Raw genomic sequence first — 18,434 nt, forward strand, 5'->3', positions numbered from 1 at the left:
AGACAATTACGTCCTTCACTTGCACTTTTCCTTCTTCACTCCAGTCAGAAGCAACTCTCAAACCTAAATATATACTCGGTAACATCCAGCAGAGAGCTGTGTTCACAGAGACTCCCAGTACAGAAAATGAGGGTCAGGGAAATGGTTACCCAGCTTCCTTCAAGGTGAAAGAATTGCCCCTTTGAAGAAAACCAGTGACTTTCACTGGGATCCTCCCCAAGTGATGGTGGTTGTCATTTCTCCAGATCTTCAAGATAACAGCTACCTGTACAGCTATTCCCCCTCTGACTCCAGCCTGGAGTTCTTGACAGGTTAGCCCCAAGGCACACTGCTGTCACTGCAAACTAAAGTTTCTCCAGGCAGAATTTTCCATGACCCTTTTTCATCTGTACTCAGCAAATCACTTGAGAAGCAATAGTGACCACAGTGTGGTCCCTCGGCTGGCAAATCAACCTCTAAATTCAGTGGTGAGGGGATAAGTCCAAGGTACAAATAAGCCTGCACAGGTTAGTGTGAGCGCTGTGAATCTGTGGGGGGAGCAGTGGAGTCAGTGACTGGCTCCCCCCAGAGTCACAGTCTCCAGTCACACCAGGGTTGTGGTATGAAAGCACAGCACTGAGTAGTGCTAAAATAATTAAAATAGTGACATTGCTGGCCCAGTGCCCTTACGATTCTCCTATCACTTCCTACAGTTTAAACTGGGGTAGGCTGTGGCAGTGGTTAGAGGAGCCAAAGAGCTAAAGATTTTGTGACTCTTTTCCTTGGGCCAATTCTGACCATACAATAAGGGAGACTGTAACAGTGAACAAGATAGAAAACTTAAGGTCCTCAATCATCCAAGACTGCCAAGAGGCAGTTATGGGATCAATAGCTGCAGTTCACAGAGCAGTCTGGACTAAATTTGGGAGAGCTATGGAGGGTGATGTGAACTGGCAAAAAAAATAACTGGATGTATACTTTCCTTGATTTAAAGTACAAAAAGACTAATTTACAGACTAAAAATAGTAAGAGGTGTCATAAGGAGGAAGGCTTTGGCTACAAGAAGTCAAATGAAGGCAGTTCACCCTCCAATTTACGTTGCACACTCATTTTAAAAAAGTTCTTTCTGCTACATGTTCCCCTTCCAACCTTTGGCACCGAGATGAGCTTAATGAGCCCCAGGTCCATAACTTCCTTACAGGCCACCTTCCTCTCCCCTCCCCTCTCAGCATATAATTCAGATGGTTCTTATTTCATCACTGAGCTTGGTTCTCAGGCAATAAAATGCAGCAGCATGTTATAATTAGCAGTGGAGTTCATACGCGACTGCACCTGCCCCTAAACCCACAGGGATATAAAGCCAGGCATTGCCTGGGGGGTGAAACCAGGTGCAGCCAAAAAACTTAAGACGGGAGGAGGTAAAAGGAAACAAGCCTTGCTCTTTGGCATCAGAAGCTACATGCAGTGATGGCAAGTACACAAAGTACTTTGTACAATGTGATGGTGAGAATAAAGTCAGAGGTTGGGGGAAGATGGGATGAAATAGCAAATGTTCAGGGCTCAAGAAAATCAGACAGAGGGGGTTGTGTGTGTCAAAAACCTGGTAGGTGTCAATAAATTGTGAGTTTTAGGCAACAAAAGACAGTTTTAGGCTGGAGCCCAGGCACTGAAAGGGAACAAATCCTGAAATGGAGCCTTTAATAGCCTATTTTGGTAGTCCTGGATCGCTTATTGTCTGTTTCTTCCTTCCAACCCCTTAAAGCAGCTCACTTTGCACCATCCCACCAACAGAAGTGGAGTCTTTGGGTGACAACAAAACTTACCCCATCTATGCATGCTATTATGTTCGATTACAGTGAAGGTTAAATCTCAAATAAACACAATGGAAATTTCTGCTTAAAAGCAGCAGACACCACAATGCAACCATTAATTCTTTACAATGCCTTGTTATCATGTTATCTAAGAGTATTTAACAGCTTGAGCAGACCATTTATCCACAGGATTTTGCCTGGACATGAACTGCATTCTGCTGGCTTGGCTTCATCTGTAGGTATCCACCTGAGCAGAGATGCTCAAAGAATGGATGCAAACTGAGTTTTCTATCCCATCCAAGCTGATTGCATGTAATAGTCAGTATGTTTGTTTACAAACAGCATTTAATAAATACAAAGTATAAAATCAGTCAGTCTTGTGGCCCTTACCCAGGTCCTTTGTCATTGTCTTATTTGGGACAACTGGATCACCAACAGAACAGAGGTGAAGCCAGACCTGATCTGCATGTAGGTTTAAGCAATTCTGGTTTCTTAAGAAAGCCACTTTGTGTGTATATTCTTGTCCCTTGCAACAAAGGTCAAAATTATATGATCTGGCCAGTGAAGTCTGAACTGGAGATGTAAAGTCAGAAGGAGAAAGTGCTCTCTGGTCTCATAAAGTCTTGTAATCATTGACTTAGTGTTTGCTGTTGCAGTTGCAGGTTTAGAGGTAATGGTCAGCCTGTGATAAAATGGGGCCACAATTTTATACAATGACGTGGCTCCACTACAGAAGTCCACATTTTCACATGGGTCAGCCCCTCCATACTGACTTACTGGTCTGATCTGCTGCTCTGGTTTTCTAAGCAGAATGGTTTTACTTTTTTCAGTGCTCTTTGGCATACAAGCGCTTTGCTCCTGGGCTGCCTCTCCTCCTGCCAGAGAAGCACCAACTGCATTGCTTTCCCCAAACTGTGATGACACTGCAGTTGAGGAGGCTGCAGATCTGGCTCTTCAACAGATCAATGCTGACCGAAAGGAGGGTTACATTCTCAGCCTCTACCGAATTTTCAGCGTCCGAGAACATCCTCAGGTAAGTCACCTGCTTGTTCTGTCTCCGTGTCTCCCATGACGAGCCCTGCATCTATCACTATTCCTTAGCAATATCTATTTGAACTAAGAAATATTTCAAAAGGCAAATGTAAAGTTACGTTCACAGGACTCCAGAGGCCACGTCAACTTTACGCACAGCTGACTAGGAACAGTTTCATCACCACTGAGGGCAATTAGAGAGCAAATCTCAGTCACAATTCTCTGTTGCCTGCCCCTGGAATAGCTCCAGGCATCAGCTCAGACTTCATATGAAACACCACTACTCTGATTTAATTTCATTTTACACCTTCCTCCCACTGCCTTCAGCAGTTGGAGTGTAAAGGCTATTAAGTCATCGTGTGCTTTGCACAAAAGATATAAGCACTAACACATCCAGCTTGGGACCAGGGAATTCCTTCACAGACCCCTAAATGATGACTCATTCTCCAGAAGAAACCCGAAACCTGTTCAAGTGCGAACATTACACTGGAAATACCTATGGAATATTGCTCTCCTATCCTCAAATATCTCATTTCTCTGTGTGTGCTTAATTTATAACTGTTTTCTGTTACAATAGCTGAATCTGCTGACGCTGGCCAGGGAGAACCTGAAATGACTGCACAAGGCCCCTAACACATCAGGTACTTTGGAGTATGGCACTAACATTCCCTGCCATGGTGGCTCACTTACCTGAAAAAAAAAAATCTTACCTGAAAGGCTCAGTTCTGAATCCCTAAAGAAAATCATGTTTGGTGCCAGATGTTTAAAGATCTTTACAGCAAGGATATGACATTACTTCCCACTCCTGTCCCAAGGATATAGTTTCTGCAGGCTCACTGTGGCCTCCAGCAATCTGAGATCTCACCACTAAAGATGCATGCTTTGCTGTGCTTCACACTGTGTTCTCTGTATCACTTTGCTGAGAATGTGCCCCCTAAGCAACTGGATCAGGTCCCTTGTGAATTTTTCCCACGTGGGATGCCTCTGAGTTGTCCCAGAACCCACATTGCCAGTTAAGTTCCATCCTGGAGCTATTTCCTACTGACAGTAATTTGTACACCCCTGTGACCACCCCAGCGTGGTGCAGAGATGCTGTAACCCATTTGTCTCCCTGCTTCTCCCTTCACCGGTGCCAAGTATCTCAGCACAGGGGAATCTTGTTCCTTGTTTGTGATGTCCTCTGTCACTTAATTCCCTAGAGACTTATTGCCTGAGGGCATACTTTGCTCTTTGTTAATTTGGGGGGTTAATTTACTTTTATTCTTATTTTTTGCATCTAATATGCTTATTCTGTAAATAAGGTGTTTCAAGACACTGCAACAAGAAACTAGATAATCTAAGCCCTTTGTCACATTTTTGCTGCTGCTGGGACTGAGTACATAGTAAGCAGTCAGTGGTGTCAGGGATGTTCATGGTCAGTAGCAACCTTATGAATCCTCCTCTTCCCCTCAAAAAAATAAAGATTTTTTAAAAAAATCAGTTAGTGGTCCTTCTTCCGATTTTTTTACCCAATACTCAACATAAAAACATTTTCAAAGTTACTTCAAATTCAAATCTGCCCTTAAGCAACCTGTGGTTCAGTTTTGCTCTAATTGAAACTAATGAGCCATCTGCTATTAACTTATATGCAAGTAGGACAGAGCCTTTCTTTCATACAAGATACTCACGATTAACTTCACTGACAGGCACTTAACCAAAATTACAAAACATGCCAAAATATTTCATTTCTTCCCCTTGCCCCAGGTCACCCTGCCACAAAGGCGATGCTGCGCTCCTGCTGAATCTCTTCTGGCTCCCAGGCTCCCCAGCACGCATTGCAGTGGCAATCCTAGCATCAGCAGTGCTGAGAAAAGGACCTTTTTGGCAATGCAGGAAAGATACAAGTCTTTATTCGATACTAAGCAGATGTGGAAAGACCTTTGCATAACGGTCTTTTAATGAAAATTAAAATAAGGATGATGAAATCTTTGGAGAGCTGCTGAGCTCTGAATAAACCCCCAATTATTCTTTTCCCAGTGGAGGATGATACATACAGGAGCAGGTAGACGAAAAGATGCATATATTCTATAACAACCTCATCTGCATATTAGAGATGATATTATATGAGAGAGCTACAGGCAACAGGAAATATAATTTGGTCCAGCCTGGTTGCATTTACTATTTGAAAGATCACCAAGCTTTACAGTAAGTCTTCACGATTCATCTGAGTAAACCCATCTAACATCAAACACATTTGATTATAAGAGCATTTCTTTAATGAGATATGTGTGTGCTTTTGCCTCCAGAATACCTGAATAACCAACTAGAAAGCACCAGGCCCAGCTCTGGGACTCCTTAAAGACACACCTTTTTCTTGGCTATTACTTCTGCATGCAGGACAATCTTAGTGAGGTTTCTTGTTTCTCATAGAGGACATATTTAAAGTTATGAGCTTGTACCGAATGCTGCATTCTCAGCAAATGGCAACTACACATTGACCAGTCTTAGTCTGTGTTTGCTGAGTTAACCTGTGTCAGCTCTCATATTAAGGAGACATATCAGCATGGTATTTAGGTACCTGGTATGTAAACAGAAAATCAGGATTAGATCCTTCCACAGAATCATAGAATCATAGGGGTTGGAAGGGACCTTGAGAGATCATCGGGTCCAACCCCCCTGCCAAAGCAGCTCCCCAGCTCATATTGCACAGATAGGTGTTCAGACAGGTCTCGAATATCTCCAGAGATGGAGATTCCACCACCTCCCTGGGCAGCCTGTCCCAGGGCTCTGTAACCCTCACTGTGAAAAAGTTCTTCTGCATGTTGGTGCGGAACTTCCTATGCTCCAACTTGCAGCCATTGCCCCTTGTTCTTTCTCCACAGACCACTGAAAAGGGGCTGGCCATTTCCCCCTGCATCCCATACTTAAGATATTTATAAGCATTAATAAGGTCCCCCCTTATTCTTCTTTTCTCTAGGCTGAACAGTCCCAGGTCTCTCAGCCTTTCCTCATAGGAGAGATGCTCCAGGCTTTAATTCGTCTTTGTGGACCCTCTGGACTCTTTCCAGGAGATCCCTGTCCTTTTTATACCAGGGAGCCCAGAACTGGACACAATCCTCCAGGTGGGGCCTGACCAGGGCAGAGTAGAGGGGGAGGATCACCTCCTTTGACCTGCTGGCCACACTCCTTCTGATGCACCCCAGGATCCCATTGGCTCTCTTAGCCACCGATGCACACTGCTGGCTCGTGGCCAACCTGTCATCAACCAGGACCCCCAGGTCCTTCTCCACAGAGCTCTTCTCCAGCAAGTCATCCCCCAGCCTGTACTGACAAGCAGTTATTCCTCCCCAGGTGCAAGACTCTACACTTGCTTTTGTTGAATCTCATCTGGTTTCTCCCTGCCCAGCATTCCAGCCTGTCCAGGTCTCGCTGAATGGCAGCGCAATGGGTCCCTTACAGCTCAGGACATTCCATGATTATCTTTTGAAGTCATTTACCTCACACACCTTACAGGTTGGAAGGACATGTGCAGCCAGCTTGGGGGCACTGCCATGCCACCGCGCCCAGTGCTGCTGCACCTCAGCTCCACTCTTTGTCAAAATAGCTTTTGATCTTTTCACGACCTTCAAAATGACACTCATAATGAAACCTCAGGATTAGTGTAGGCAAACCCTGAGAGCTCAGTGCAAGGCATTACCAGATCAGTCCATAGAACACTTTAGGAAAAAAAAGAGGCTAAAAAAAGAGGCTATGAAAATACAGAAAATGCTAAGTTGCATATGTAACTATATAACTTAGAGGCAAAGCTAATGAAACAATTTACTCATTCTTTTATTTATTTTCTATGTATTTTTCTCTTTTATATTTTAAGTGTTCAGTGTTACATTTAAAATTATATATGGTTAAGGTTTCTGGACTTAGGCAGGGGTTAAGAACTCAAGCACTGGATTCAATCTTTGAGTGAGTCAGAGACATCCATGTAGATATGAAAGGTATCTTATAGCACTTTCTGATATCCAAGAGCATATTTGTCTGCAATGAAGCAGTCATTGCCTCTGTACGGCAAGTGCAGAGCATCCACACTTGAAGAAGACCCTAAGAAATAAGATGTTCCCAGGTTGCTAATGCCTACTGGGAATGTTCCATATTAGTAGGTTTTTATTATTTGTGGTATTTATAATCTCATTCTCATGGAAGGCAAAATAAGCCACCTTTCAAATCTAATAATAAAATGCAGTTGACAATGAAAACATCACCATATTTCGTCCTCATTCTTGGGTTCTGATTGTTACCAGAATCATAAGAAAAAAAATACTCTAAAAGGATGTTCTTCAATTAAAGCTGGCTACATGCAGGACCAAACCTGTTCTAACAGGGCCTGAATTCAACCTGATTTGCCACCATAGAGAACTTGTCCTACAGAATGTTCAGTTTCCAGGACACGTGTCCCACATGTGTGTTTTGTGTTTCTTCCTCTCTCTCTTTTATGTGTCCCCACTTTGTTCTGTGCAAAACTGGAAAACTGGGATATGACCTTTTCTTTTTTGTTTTTGTTTTCAGGAGATCACTGGTTCTGTCTTCTATCTCATCTTGGATGTAGTAGATACCGAATGCCATGTACTCAGCAAAAAGTCGTGGAAGAACTGTAAGGCCGGATTAGATTATACAACCGTAAGGATTTTATTTTCTTATTTAATCTCAGGTATGGTGAGTTACTCCGGTACTACTGATGACAGCAAAATCCCTACACATGCATTTTAGTAGGCAGCAGAGCTTAGAAGAAATCAAACCCAAATTTTTAAGGTTCACGGTTTTCCTCTCTACCTTTTAATCAGTTTATAGACTGGTAAGATTTATTTTTAAAAATGGAAAATGAAAAGAAAGTTTTTGACCAGAGCTAATAAGCAGACATAACTAAATAGCCATGCTAGGACACTATTTAGAATAAATGGTTTGCTTTTTATAGCAACCCTGTAAAAATTTATTTTAAAGACAGCCTGTCAAGAAGGGAATAAAAGAAACCCACTTTTATATAACATGCAGGTTTTTGGTTTAGTTTAATTCCACTTTTATTCTCACACCTTTGCAAAAATGGCAATGGAAGAGGAGAAAAGAGAAAGCTCAGCAAGATAAGCTGCAGAGGGATCTAAGGCTGTTGCAACAGGTGACCAAAATGATTCTGAACAAGTGAAAAAAACCCTTACAAAATGAATGACGAGAAAGAAGCTTAATATGGAAAAAAAAACCCAAAATGTGATGATTAAATTGTCCTCGGCTGATTCTTAGGTCAATCAGTTTTCATTTTTAAATGAAAAAGTGGGAAAAATAAAAAGAATTCTGCTCACTTCTGCTAACTTCTGCTCACAGCACTTTGAGCATGAAAAGGGTTCAAAGCAGGTATGGTCGATACGGCTTCTGAAATGTCAAGAAATAAATGTCCTAGAAGCTGTGATCATCCAAGTGGCCATATTTAAGAAGCAGCTGGAGAATATACATTCAAATTTTAAACATAAAAGTCACAGTGGATATTAGTAGGCCAGGTTTTGGTTTTCTCCAAAGTTTTTTGGCATGCAACGGTGATCTTACTGTGCCACAAAACTGTTACAGGGTCTTTGGTACCCTTGGAGGGAGGTAGAAGGCAGGTCACTGGATCCAGACACTCTGAGCTGCTGTCCAGAGGTTTAAGCTCTCAAGGTTCTCGACCATGGAGTCAGCTCTGGGAGCAGGGATCTGGCCAGGGAAAGCACTCTGTGATACCTGGGCACTTGATAGCTGCCAGAGGAGTGGCCTTGTGCAGACCACCTTGCAGGCAAGTACTGCACCTGTATATCTTAGAATTACACCAGAGGAAGACCTGGCCTTTTCCTTCCTAAAGGAGATACTTAGAAATGTGCTTCACTGCCATTTGAGTATTAATTCAACTTTTTTGTTGAAAATAATTTTCTGACTGCAAGGAGAAAATGCAATACTCACTGTGTAGGTACTAGCAGACCAGGCAAAGGATACAATATTAACTGTTTCTAAATGTTTATATTGTTTTAGGTTTATGGTCAATGCAAAGCAATTATCTACATTAATCAGGCAAGAAATATTGCTCATCTGAATACTTATGAATGCATTTTACAACCAGGTATGTATTTATTTAACACACTCACTTTAAAAGAGGACTGAAAAAATACTCTTTGCCACATAGCATTACTATAAATTTTAATTGTAATTATGGCACCACCGCATCTTCATTAGCTTTCAGCTGCCCTAATTTTCTCAAGTCAGTGATCATAAGGCCAGTGTGGACCTGCAGTTCAGATCAGTGCAGTAATAATTGTTTTCATCTCTTGGAAACCCAGAAGAACCTTTATATGGCCTATTAGTCTGTGGTCCACAAAGCATTTTTCTGGGTTAGTGAAAGGCAAATACAATGAGCAAGCCCACTGTCAGAGCTTTTTTTCTGCCATGTCTCTGCCTGCACATCAACATGTTTATGTGTGCAAATTCATAAAGAGGCAAAATCATTGGGTGAATCAAACCACATATTGTTACTCCAGGGGACTGGAGGACAAGCAAGTAGGATTTGGGGCATAGGTGCATTTACAGTGCCCTACACTACCTACAGGCTCCTACAGTTATGCTTTCTCTAATGACGTTGTTTTGTTTGAATAAAAAGTTCCACACACAAATATTTTGGAAACATGTCCTGACTGCCCAGTTGATGACGATCCAACTGAGCCCAGGTATTTGGAGGCTGCTGCCCAAATCCTTGCCAAGTTCAATGAGAGGAGTGAACAAACTCATTATTTCTCTGTCCTCAATGTCACAAGAGCTTCAATGCAGGTAAGCCAAGGCTCATCTGACTTGCTTTAGTCCTTAAGAAGTATGGATCCACCAGTTGTACTCGTATGATTTGTTACATCTCACAGATTGATTAGAATTTGTATCTGTATGGTACAGAGAATAGTTCTATGCAGAATTCTCCTGGAACCTTAGGGTCTGCATTGATCCAAGACTTTGACTCCATTTATTGCAAAATGAAGGGCTTTATGCAAAACTCAAGGCACAGATTAGTGTTCCAGAGTTTGGGAAAGCTTCACTGTGAGCTCTTTCTTCTACCACCACCATGAATTAGTGACACCCTAATAGAAAATATTTCATAAAACACAGTCATACCTTTCAACAGATGCCTGTAATTCACTGAATGAGCTTAAACATGGTTTTGAACTAATTGTAGATTAACAGAGAATTAATGACCTCCTGGCTAAATCCTGTTTGTTTACCACAGTAATATCCAGTCTCTTTAAAGTTCAGTATGAATTGATAACACAGTCATTTTCACTTTTTCTCTCCAACTATTAGATATTACTACAATACAGTATTTAATCGGTCTCATTGTCCAACCCTGATGTAGTTGTATTTCAGAAATGGAAAAACTGATGCTGTTCATTAATGCAGCCAGAAATGACCAACAAGGCACTGAAGAGGGTCTTTGGATAAGCAGTTCTATATGGATGCTAACCTATTACAAAACCCAAACTAATTTGAACCACACCTGATCTGTGAATTACTAAGATTGTGCGTATACAAATAAAAAAATAACCAGGCAATAAAGCAGCACTGGCAAAAAACCTATTCTCCTGTAATACAACTAACAGTAATGCCCAAATATAACCATCTGCTTCCACTCTTAGCAGGAGTTTTACATCCATTTCAAGGTCTGTAGGATTCTTCCTTCTTCCCGAAACATGCACAAGGCCTAATTGCCATGTCTCATTAACAGTGGGTCGTTGGTCCTGCATATTTTGTGGAGTTTTTAATACAGGAGACATTCTGCTCCAAAAATGACACAATTGCTGACATCTCCAAGTGCAAGCCACTTCCATCAGAACTAGCTGTAAGTACTTCCCCTTGTATAAACACCTATTTTTCAGACACTAGGATTCCTCAGTGAATACTTAGCCTACCCCTTTGGTTCTTTGCAGACAAGAATCAAAGCCCACAGGCACGTATTAATGGGTTGTAGCTCTATATGGTCTTGCAACTGTACAAACTGCTTTAGAATAGAGAAAACATTTCAGTAGAAGATCTGATTTCTTACCTAGAAGTCCATGAACAAAGAAAATGGAAAAAAAGAAAAAGGCAGAGAAGCCATCACTTTACAAAACTTAAGGATTTCTTCCAAGTAAACAGACATAGACAGTAAATCACAAACAACACATAGAGTATATTTGTACTACAATCAGGTCAGCTAAGGAAAACATTAAGGATCTAAGGAAAAAAATGTAAGAGAAACTGAAAGACTAACCAGGAATGCTGCCAAGAGATAATATTTCAAGCCCCATCTTAACTGAGATCGAGCCGTGTTACCTACAGCCCACTAAAAACACGACTATTAGGAACAATATTTTTTTCATGGTTTCTTTCACTAGTATGGTATGAAAAATGATTTAATGTTCTATTACACAGTATTCCTGTATGGGGATATTCTGCTGCAGCAGAATTTAAGTGTGCTGTTGTAATTGGGCCTTAAGTGGCCAGCTTATTTTTACTATCATGTTCCCTAACCCTCCTTTGCAAACATAAAGCATTTTTCAAAATGCTGCATCCCTCTGTAAGCTTGCCAATCCCAAAATAAAAATTTGCTCAAGCTGCTTACCCCTACAAATACATGTAGGAGCTATAGCTATTCAGCTTTTCATAATCATTTCACAAGACAAGACTTAAATATCAGTGCTACAATGGGAAAAAATTCTTGCATTTTCTTCTTCCAGCAAATAGGTTTCTGCAGAGGCTCTGTAGTAAACAGTCGCTTGGAAGACCAACAGTTTGTCAGTGCATCCTGTGAACTCTACAGTCTGCAGGTATTTCTTAATCTAATGTTAATATTGCAAGAGCAGTAGTCCTTTACAAACAAGAATTGAACTCTTGAAAGCCCAGACATTTTTAGGTTTTCTTATTTTCAAAGATAAGTGATAAGCCCAAATCAGAAAGAAATCTTTCTTGTGATAAACCAGACTGGTGCAGGGTGGATAAAAATGTAATAGGATAAGTATAGAGCCAGTCATATGCAATGTGTTCAGAATGCTCTATAAAGAAATTGGAATTAACAAAGGAAATGCAAAGAGCAGTAACTGTATAGTTACCCAATTCACATATCCATCCCCTGTGGCATAAGAAATAGTTCCATTGTCTATCCTTTGAGTTTCTGTTCTGCAGATGGTCTTTGCAGACTGGAATTGCAGGAGAACCTTAGTGTGAAGGGTGACCTTCTCTGTATCTGAATTAATTTGGAATAGCTCTAATTTAGGTAATGCTCCTTGCCTGTTATTTAGGATCCTGGCACTGAAGAGGGGAAACAGCAACCTAATCAGACACCTGGAAAATCCAACCGGAATGATCAGCAAGCTTTCCCTTCAGAAACCAGTCCGTCCTCTCCACACCTACAAAAAACAGTGGGCTGGGTTAAAATTCTACCCCCTTCAACTGAGGACAACCCTTTCCAAAACCTGCCAGAAAGTAAAAATGAACATAAAGATGGACCACTTGAGGCTGTAGGACCTGGAGGAAAGACTCAAGCAGACAAACCAGACTTGACCAAACCAGTCAGTGGACCAGTCATTCTCCCCTTTCCTGAAGAACTTTCTCCGTCAGACTCATGCCCAGCAAAAGCAAAGGAGATAAATTACATCCTCCAGCCTTTGTTGCCTAAGAAGCCTACCAAAGTCCAGCCAGCATCCAATCACAAAAATGGCCACAATGGCAACCTGGTAACATATTCAAATAAATAAATTGCTTATTACTGTCTTCATATTTGGAATTTTATGAAAGCACAAGAATAGATGGGAAAAATAAATTTATCTGTTCTAACAAAAGAATTTGGCTTTTAATTCTCAAATTTCTCCCATCAGTAAGAGCATGACAGAAAGGTAACTGTGGAGGGTAAAAGAATTTGCAGTGCTGAGACAGCCCAAAGGCATCAGTAAGAAGCATTCTCAGTAGCAGAAGTCTCTTAGGACACCATGCAGGATGGCTGCTCCCCAAGGGATGGTGAGGTGGAGCCAAGCATGATAACCAGGCTGGCAGGGCAGGGACCTTTCCCGTAGTACTCAAGCGAGGCGAGCAGAGCAGCCCCAGGGATGGCAGTCAGGTTATCAGGAGAGGCCAGGTCACTGTGTAAGTTCAAGGACAATGAGGCAGGTCTGAGGTTAAGCTAGGAACACGAGTTAGCCAGGCAGGGTCGGGATCCCAGTTACAGTACCCAGAGCCAGACACAGCCCAGTGGTCTCAAGGAAGTCCACAGTGGCGAGGCAGGTCAGTGGCCAAGCTAGGAAGAGGGGCTGAAGGCCCAAATCTGTGTCTGCATCAACAGCGCTCGTGGCCAGGCACAGACACAGCTGTGATGCAGCCGGAGCTGTAGCTCAGGCAGGGGCCAAAATACCAGGGGTCGGGCTGGCCCTCCTGGCAGTGCTGCCTGAGAGCCTCTGCCCAGGTCACTGCGGGGAAGGAGGGAAAGGGATTCTCTCAGGGTCCTGACACCCTCTGGGATGCTCTATAGAACACTCTTCACCATTAAAAGCTACTGGGATTTTATGGGATAACCTCTTAATTATACTGTGATGAGCTTAGCCTATTTTTTTTATTTCCCATGGAGGATCTCAAGAAAGATTTTTTTTCCCTGATGCTTTATACCTTCATTTAAAGAAAGTGGAAAAGGCTACCCATGTGTGAAACCTCTGCTCACAATTCCAGCTGGTGGAGAATCAAGCCCAGGCTTCTCAGATTCTTACGCTTTACTGACCCTGCTGTGCAAGAAAAATTATGATTTACAAAATCAGCCTAATTCTTTCTTGAGATAGGTCATATTAACTGCCTTATAATAAAAACCACAGGGACACTCTACAGCCTGTAGCTAAGAAAAATCAATTTCACTACAGCCAGACATAGCAACTGTACTGACAATAACAAATATAAATAAATGAGAAGCCTAGAAGAAGAGAAAGAATGAACATGGGAATGAAATGTCATTTGTGGCCAGGAGTAGACTGATATTTGCCATAATTATGAGACTCGTACGAGACCACAGAGCCTTTCTCTAGCTGCCACCAGATCTGTAAAATCGTTTGTTCAAAACAAAATCAATAAAATATTATTGTTTCTGAAGCTTTTATGCTACTGAATAATCCTTAGAGATGCTGGGGAATTTCTTCATTCGAAGAGTCTTTCAACAAAAATTTATGTTTTTGTTAAAGTATTCTGGCATTATGCAATTTGATTAAAATGTAGTATTTTACTATTAGAAATAAAATATAATTTAAATTATTATTTTAGTTTGCACAGAGATAAAATAATATTGAAATACTGTATGGAGTTATGTTCACAACAAATGTGTTCCTTTTTTTCAGTTTGCAAAACTCTTAGAAACACACATTTTATATAAAGGAGTAATTTAATAGCTTCAAACACAAAAATAACCCAAAAAGTGATGTGTGAAACACATCAGCTGAACCAAAATTAATTCCATTTCAATTCCACGTGATGAGAAATTTCAACATATTTTCGTTTCATTCACTTCATCATAGAAAATGATTCAAAATCAGGTAGTTCTCCAACAGTCATAAAATTCCAGTCCTGTCCAATTCTTACCACAGGGTGAGCCCTAGGCTCTGTCAGCATTTCTCTTTTTATCAAGTCATTGCATTACAGCATCTTGTTTTTTCCTTAGGAAGTTTCACTACATATCCACATATGTAACCGGATTCTTCCCCAGAAGGAAGAACTCAGGAAGAAATCAGCTTCATTAACTGCTAGTCATGGCCAAGAGACCCTGGTTTCAGTTGGTTCTCTTTCTTGGCCACAGGAACAGCAGCAGGTGAAGATGAATGGAAGCAAGCAGGGGGGCTTAAAGAGAAGATCTGAAAGTCTGGTTTTGAACCTTCAGTTTGGATCCTGCGTAGCCTGTTCCACAGACAAGGCTCAGAAGTGACATTTGGGTCAATACTTTCTCTAGCTGGGATCTGAGATTTGGGTTCAAAGACTTCTATGATTTAAAAATAAAAACCAGCAGGGTCTTTATCTAAGTGTTAACTGTATCTAGAGTGCAGATAAAGAAAGCATCAGTGGTCAGCACAGACTCATGAACGTTTCCCTATTTCTGTGGCCACTCCAGCACAGAGAGCCCTGTACCAAGCTTTCAGTGTCCCTTAGGCCACCACCAATATTTCCCATAACTGAGGTACTGATGTCCAAGGCTGATTTTTTTAAGTACAAGTAGGAGACTGAAGATGTAGTTTCTGTGTTTCCTTTGTCCTCAGGGCATACCTGGGTACTGAGGCTCTCCCAGATGGCACTGAAATGATTAACAGCTGATGGCGTTTAGTCATCGCTACTTCTAATCCTGATGCCGAGTCAGCAGATTTATGCCAATTTGTGAGTGGGCCAGCACTGCAGCTTTCTGCCTCCAACGTGCCCCCATGGAGAGATAAGGGCACAGGATGCAACGCATCCGCTCTTCACACTTTTACACCCTGCGACAGCATGGTCAGACAGGACTGCAGCAAATCCTCTATGGCACACGCCCAGGTAGTGCTGAGCTTCCATCTTCTGTCCTGGTCTCTCACCTTCTGAGCAAACCAGCTGGCAGTACCACACCCTCTGTACCTTCAGTCACACCCCAATGCTCTCTTCTCCTCCCAGGACCAAGAAATTCTCCTTTTCCAGCAGAAAACAGGCCAGTAACATAGAGAAGCCTTCCATCCAGTTACTGGAGATGAGAAGTGGCTGGATTTATCAGACAATTCCCAATTTTCAATGTCTTTTCCCAGTTTTTCAACACTTCCTGACCTTATGGTGTTCTATCATCCATTATTAAATTACTGTCTCAGCAACGTCCTGCTAAAATCTGGTCTGATGTTTTTGTGAGCAACATTCCAGTTTCACAGGAACAAAATACTATATTCAGGCACAGCAAAACAATGCTCAGTGACACCCAGGACTGTTGGTGCTTTTACCAGCCTTTACCTCTAAATATAGGTGAGGCATCGGAAATAATTAAAACAAATAAATAAATAAAAGGGTCAGTTAACATTCAAAGGGTACAGAATAAGATATGCTGGCATATTTATTAATATATTAGCTATGTATTTGTTTAGATTTTTCAGCCACCCTTCTCCTATACTCATCCTTTGCCAATCAAAAACATACAAAAAAGGAAGGTCCAGACATCAGGGTGCTCAAAATGGGTTTAAAAATCAAGGGGTTTATAAAAAAAAAGTTATAAATTCTCTTTGACTTCAGAACCTGCCCCTTGTACATAATTCAGTGGTCGAACATTTTCTTCTGCATCTCTCAGATTATACACGTGAAGCATCTGTATTCAGAATACACATATATTCTTTTGATTTAAAGGTAGATTTTAAAGACCTACCACTAGTTATAAATATTATACAATCCTAACAGGTGTCAATACTTCCCTTATGCTAACCTACAATTTGTAAGCATGAGTTAAAACTTAAATGTTAAGAACAGTCCAATGTCACGACCCCTGAAAAATTTGAATCCTGTGGAACTTCCTCTGACCCCATTCGTACCATCAAATTCCTAACCCCATCTTTTTCCCCAGTCTCTCAAGCCCCTCAACCAACAGGTCAGTCTTGTAGCATATGCTTAAGGTAATCAACTTACAATTAGGAATGTATTTTCTAGAACACAATTTGGAGCCAAAGACCTGAGAACAAGACAAGGAATACTGAGACCCTTTTTATTCCTTGTATTAGTCCCTGAAGCCTCCTAAGCAATGAGACTCTTGTAACTACATTGTCAACCTGCTCGTTTGACAGTTGGTGTCCTCCAAATACCTTCTGAACTTAAAGGGCAGCATGAAAGAAATTTGATAGACAAGGTGACAAAGCTTCTAAAAGTTTGATAAAAAGCTGGTGACTGGTAAGGAAAAATAAGCTGCAGACAGGGGAGGGGAAGTTATTGCTGCAGCTGCTGCTTTGAAGACCATAACTGAAACAAATTTGTATAACACAACATTTGCATCAGAGGGCACCCTGTTTACACCCATCAGATAAAAATGAGATGCAAATCAGAACATGACACATTTACATATTTTTCCATCATAATTGGGGGCATTTCTGTTAAGTGCAAAACTACACCAAAAACTACAAAACTTTTTTTTTCCCATCAGGGTGTAAAATCTGACCACCCTGAATGATGCTATGAGGCAGCACAGACTAAAAAGAAAAATAAAGAGAAGCTAGCAAAGAATTCTCTATAAGCAACCAAAGCCACATGTGTCTTATTAGCTGTACTCTTCTTCTTCAGGAGCAAGAACAACAGCAGTTTCAGAGCAGCACAGGCTGCACAATGCGTAAGGTCCTGCTACCTGCCTAATCACTGGAGCTGACATGAAGTGCTGCAGCAAGAGGCAGAGAACAGTGAGCTGGCATAGTCACTGTCCTCCCAAGAAATCAGAGATATCTGTAAATAGTTACAGCTAGACATTAGGAAAGGAGTAATTGGTTACTGAATATCATCTCCATTATTTTCCAGCTCTCATTTTGTTTTTCCCCTAGACTGAAGTTCTCTTTATTAAGCATTTGATATGCTGGGGAAGATAAGCCACTTTTTGGTGTGCAGCCTGAGATTTCTGGAGAGGAGAGGTTAAGGATGTGGATTTGTTACCAAATCCTTAAAGTTTGAATGTGGACCACCTCTTACTGTTGCAAGTTGGGCCTTGGCAAAAGCTTCTGCCAAACTAGTAAAGAGAAATACCATGTTTGGATAAATATTCCTATTCCTGTCAGCAATCTGTTTATAGAAATAGCTTCATCAAAACAACAGGCAAAACTTACGAGCAATAGATCTAAAAACAAAATAAGTATTAAAAAATACCAAACTGGATGAGAAATGATAAAAATACATTATCCTGACTCAAGTACAACCAATATTTAATTAATTGCTCTGACTGTGCCTCTAGTGCTTGTCCATGTTGTGTTTTAATAATAGAGTCCAATCTTTCCTTTCCAGAGAAATCAAGGACAAAACTCTCTTCCATAGGAACAGACTCTGACTTTTACTTCTGCAGTCAGTTTTGCAGGAATTGTACATTTTCTGCTGCTTATTCACAGTGTTTCTATTGCATACATAAAAAATACATAAGCCACTGTCAAGAAAATGATTAGTGTCACAATGAACAGCACGGAACAAAAGGAGGAAAAGAACAAACATTCCGCAAACAATAGACGACTTAGGGAATTATGCTATAAATTACCTAATCTGATGCCTTTCTTCAATATGACTGCCCATTTGAAAAATTAAAGAGTATTTTAAGTAATGAATGGTGGTGGGGGGGGTGATTTGGAACACAGCAACGATGTGAATATTATTTTTAACTGATGAGATGTATTTCAAATGTCTTTGATTATTACACAACATTTATTTCACCACTTTTTTCAACCTTCCAGAAGAAATTCTGAATTAGTATAATGAAACATTATAGAAACAAAAAAAAAAAAGCCCGACTGCATCAGAGCAGTGGTTCATCCAGCCCAGAATTCATCTCTCACAGTGGCAAAAGACAATTATGGTTAGGAGAAACATATGACCTGCCCTCTTTCTACAAACCATTCCCCTTGTAGT

The 18,434-nt window shown here is 41.1% G+C and overlaps 1 protein-coding gene across 1 annotated transcript; it reads left to right on the plus strand.

The window, feature by feature from the left end:
- Positions 1–2,601: 2,601 nt before the first annotated feature.
- Positions 2,602–12,667, plus strand: LOC311194587 (fetuin-B-like; the record flags this gene model as incomplete). Its single annotated transcript, XM_084267732.1, has 7 exons — positions 2,602–2,823; positions 7,362–7,472; positions 8,844–8,931; positions 9,466–9,632; positions 10,573–10,686; positions 11,564–11,653; positions 12,125–12,667. The coding sequence occupies 7 exons, from the start codon at positions 2,602–2,604 to the stop codon at positions 12,578–12,580; spliced, it is 1,248 nt and encodes a 415-aa protein (XP_084123858.1). The 3' UTR covers positions 12,581–12,667.
- Between the last annotated feature and the right edge of the window lie 5,767 nt (positions 12,668–18,434).

The sequence above is a fragment of the Gallinula chloropus genome (genome assembly GCF_964237585.1).
Source record: "Gallinula chloropus genome assembly, chromosome: 8".
Lineage (NCBI taxonomy): Eukaryota > Metazoa > Chordata > Aves > Gruiformes > Rallidae > Gallinula > Gallinula chloropus.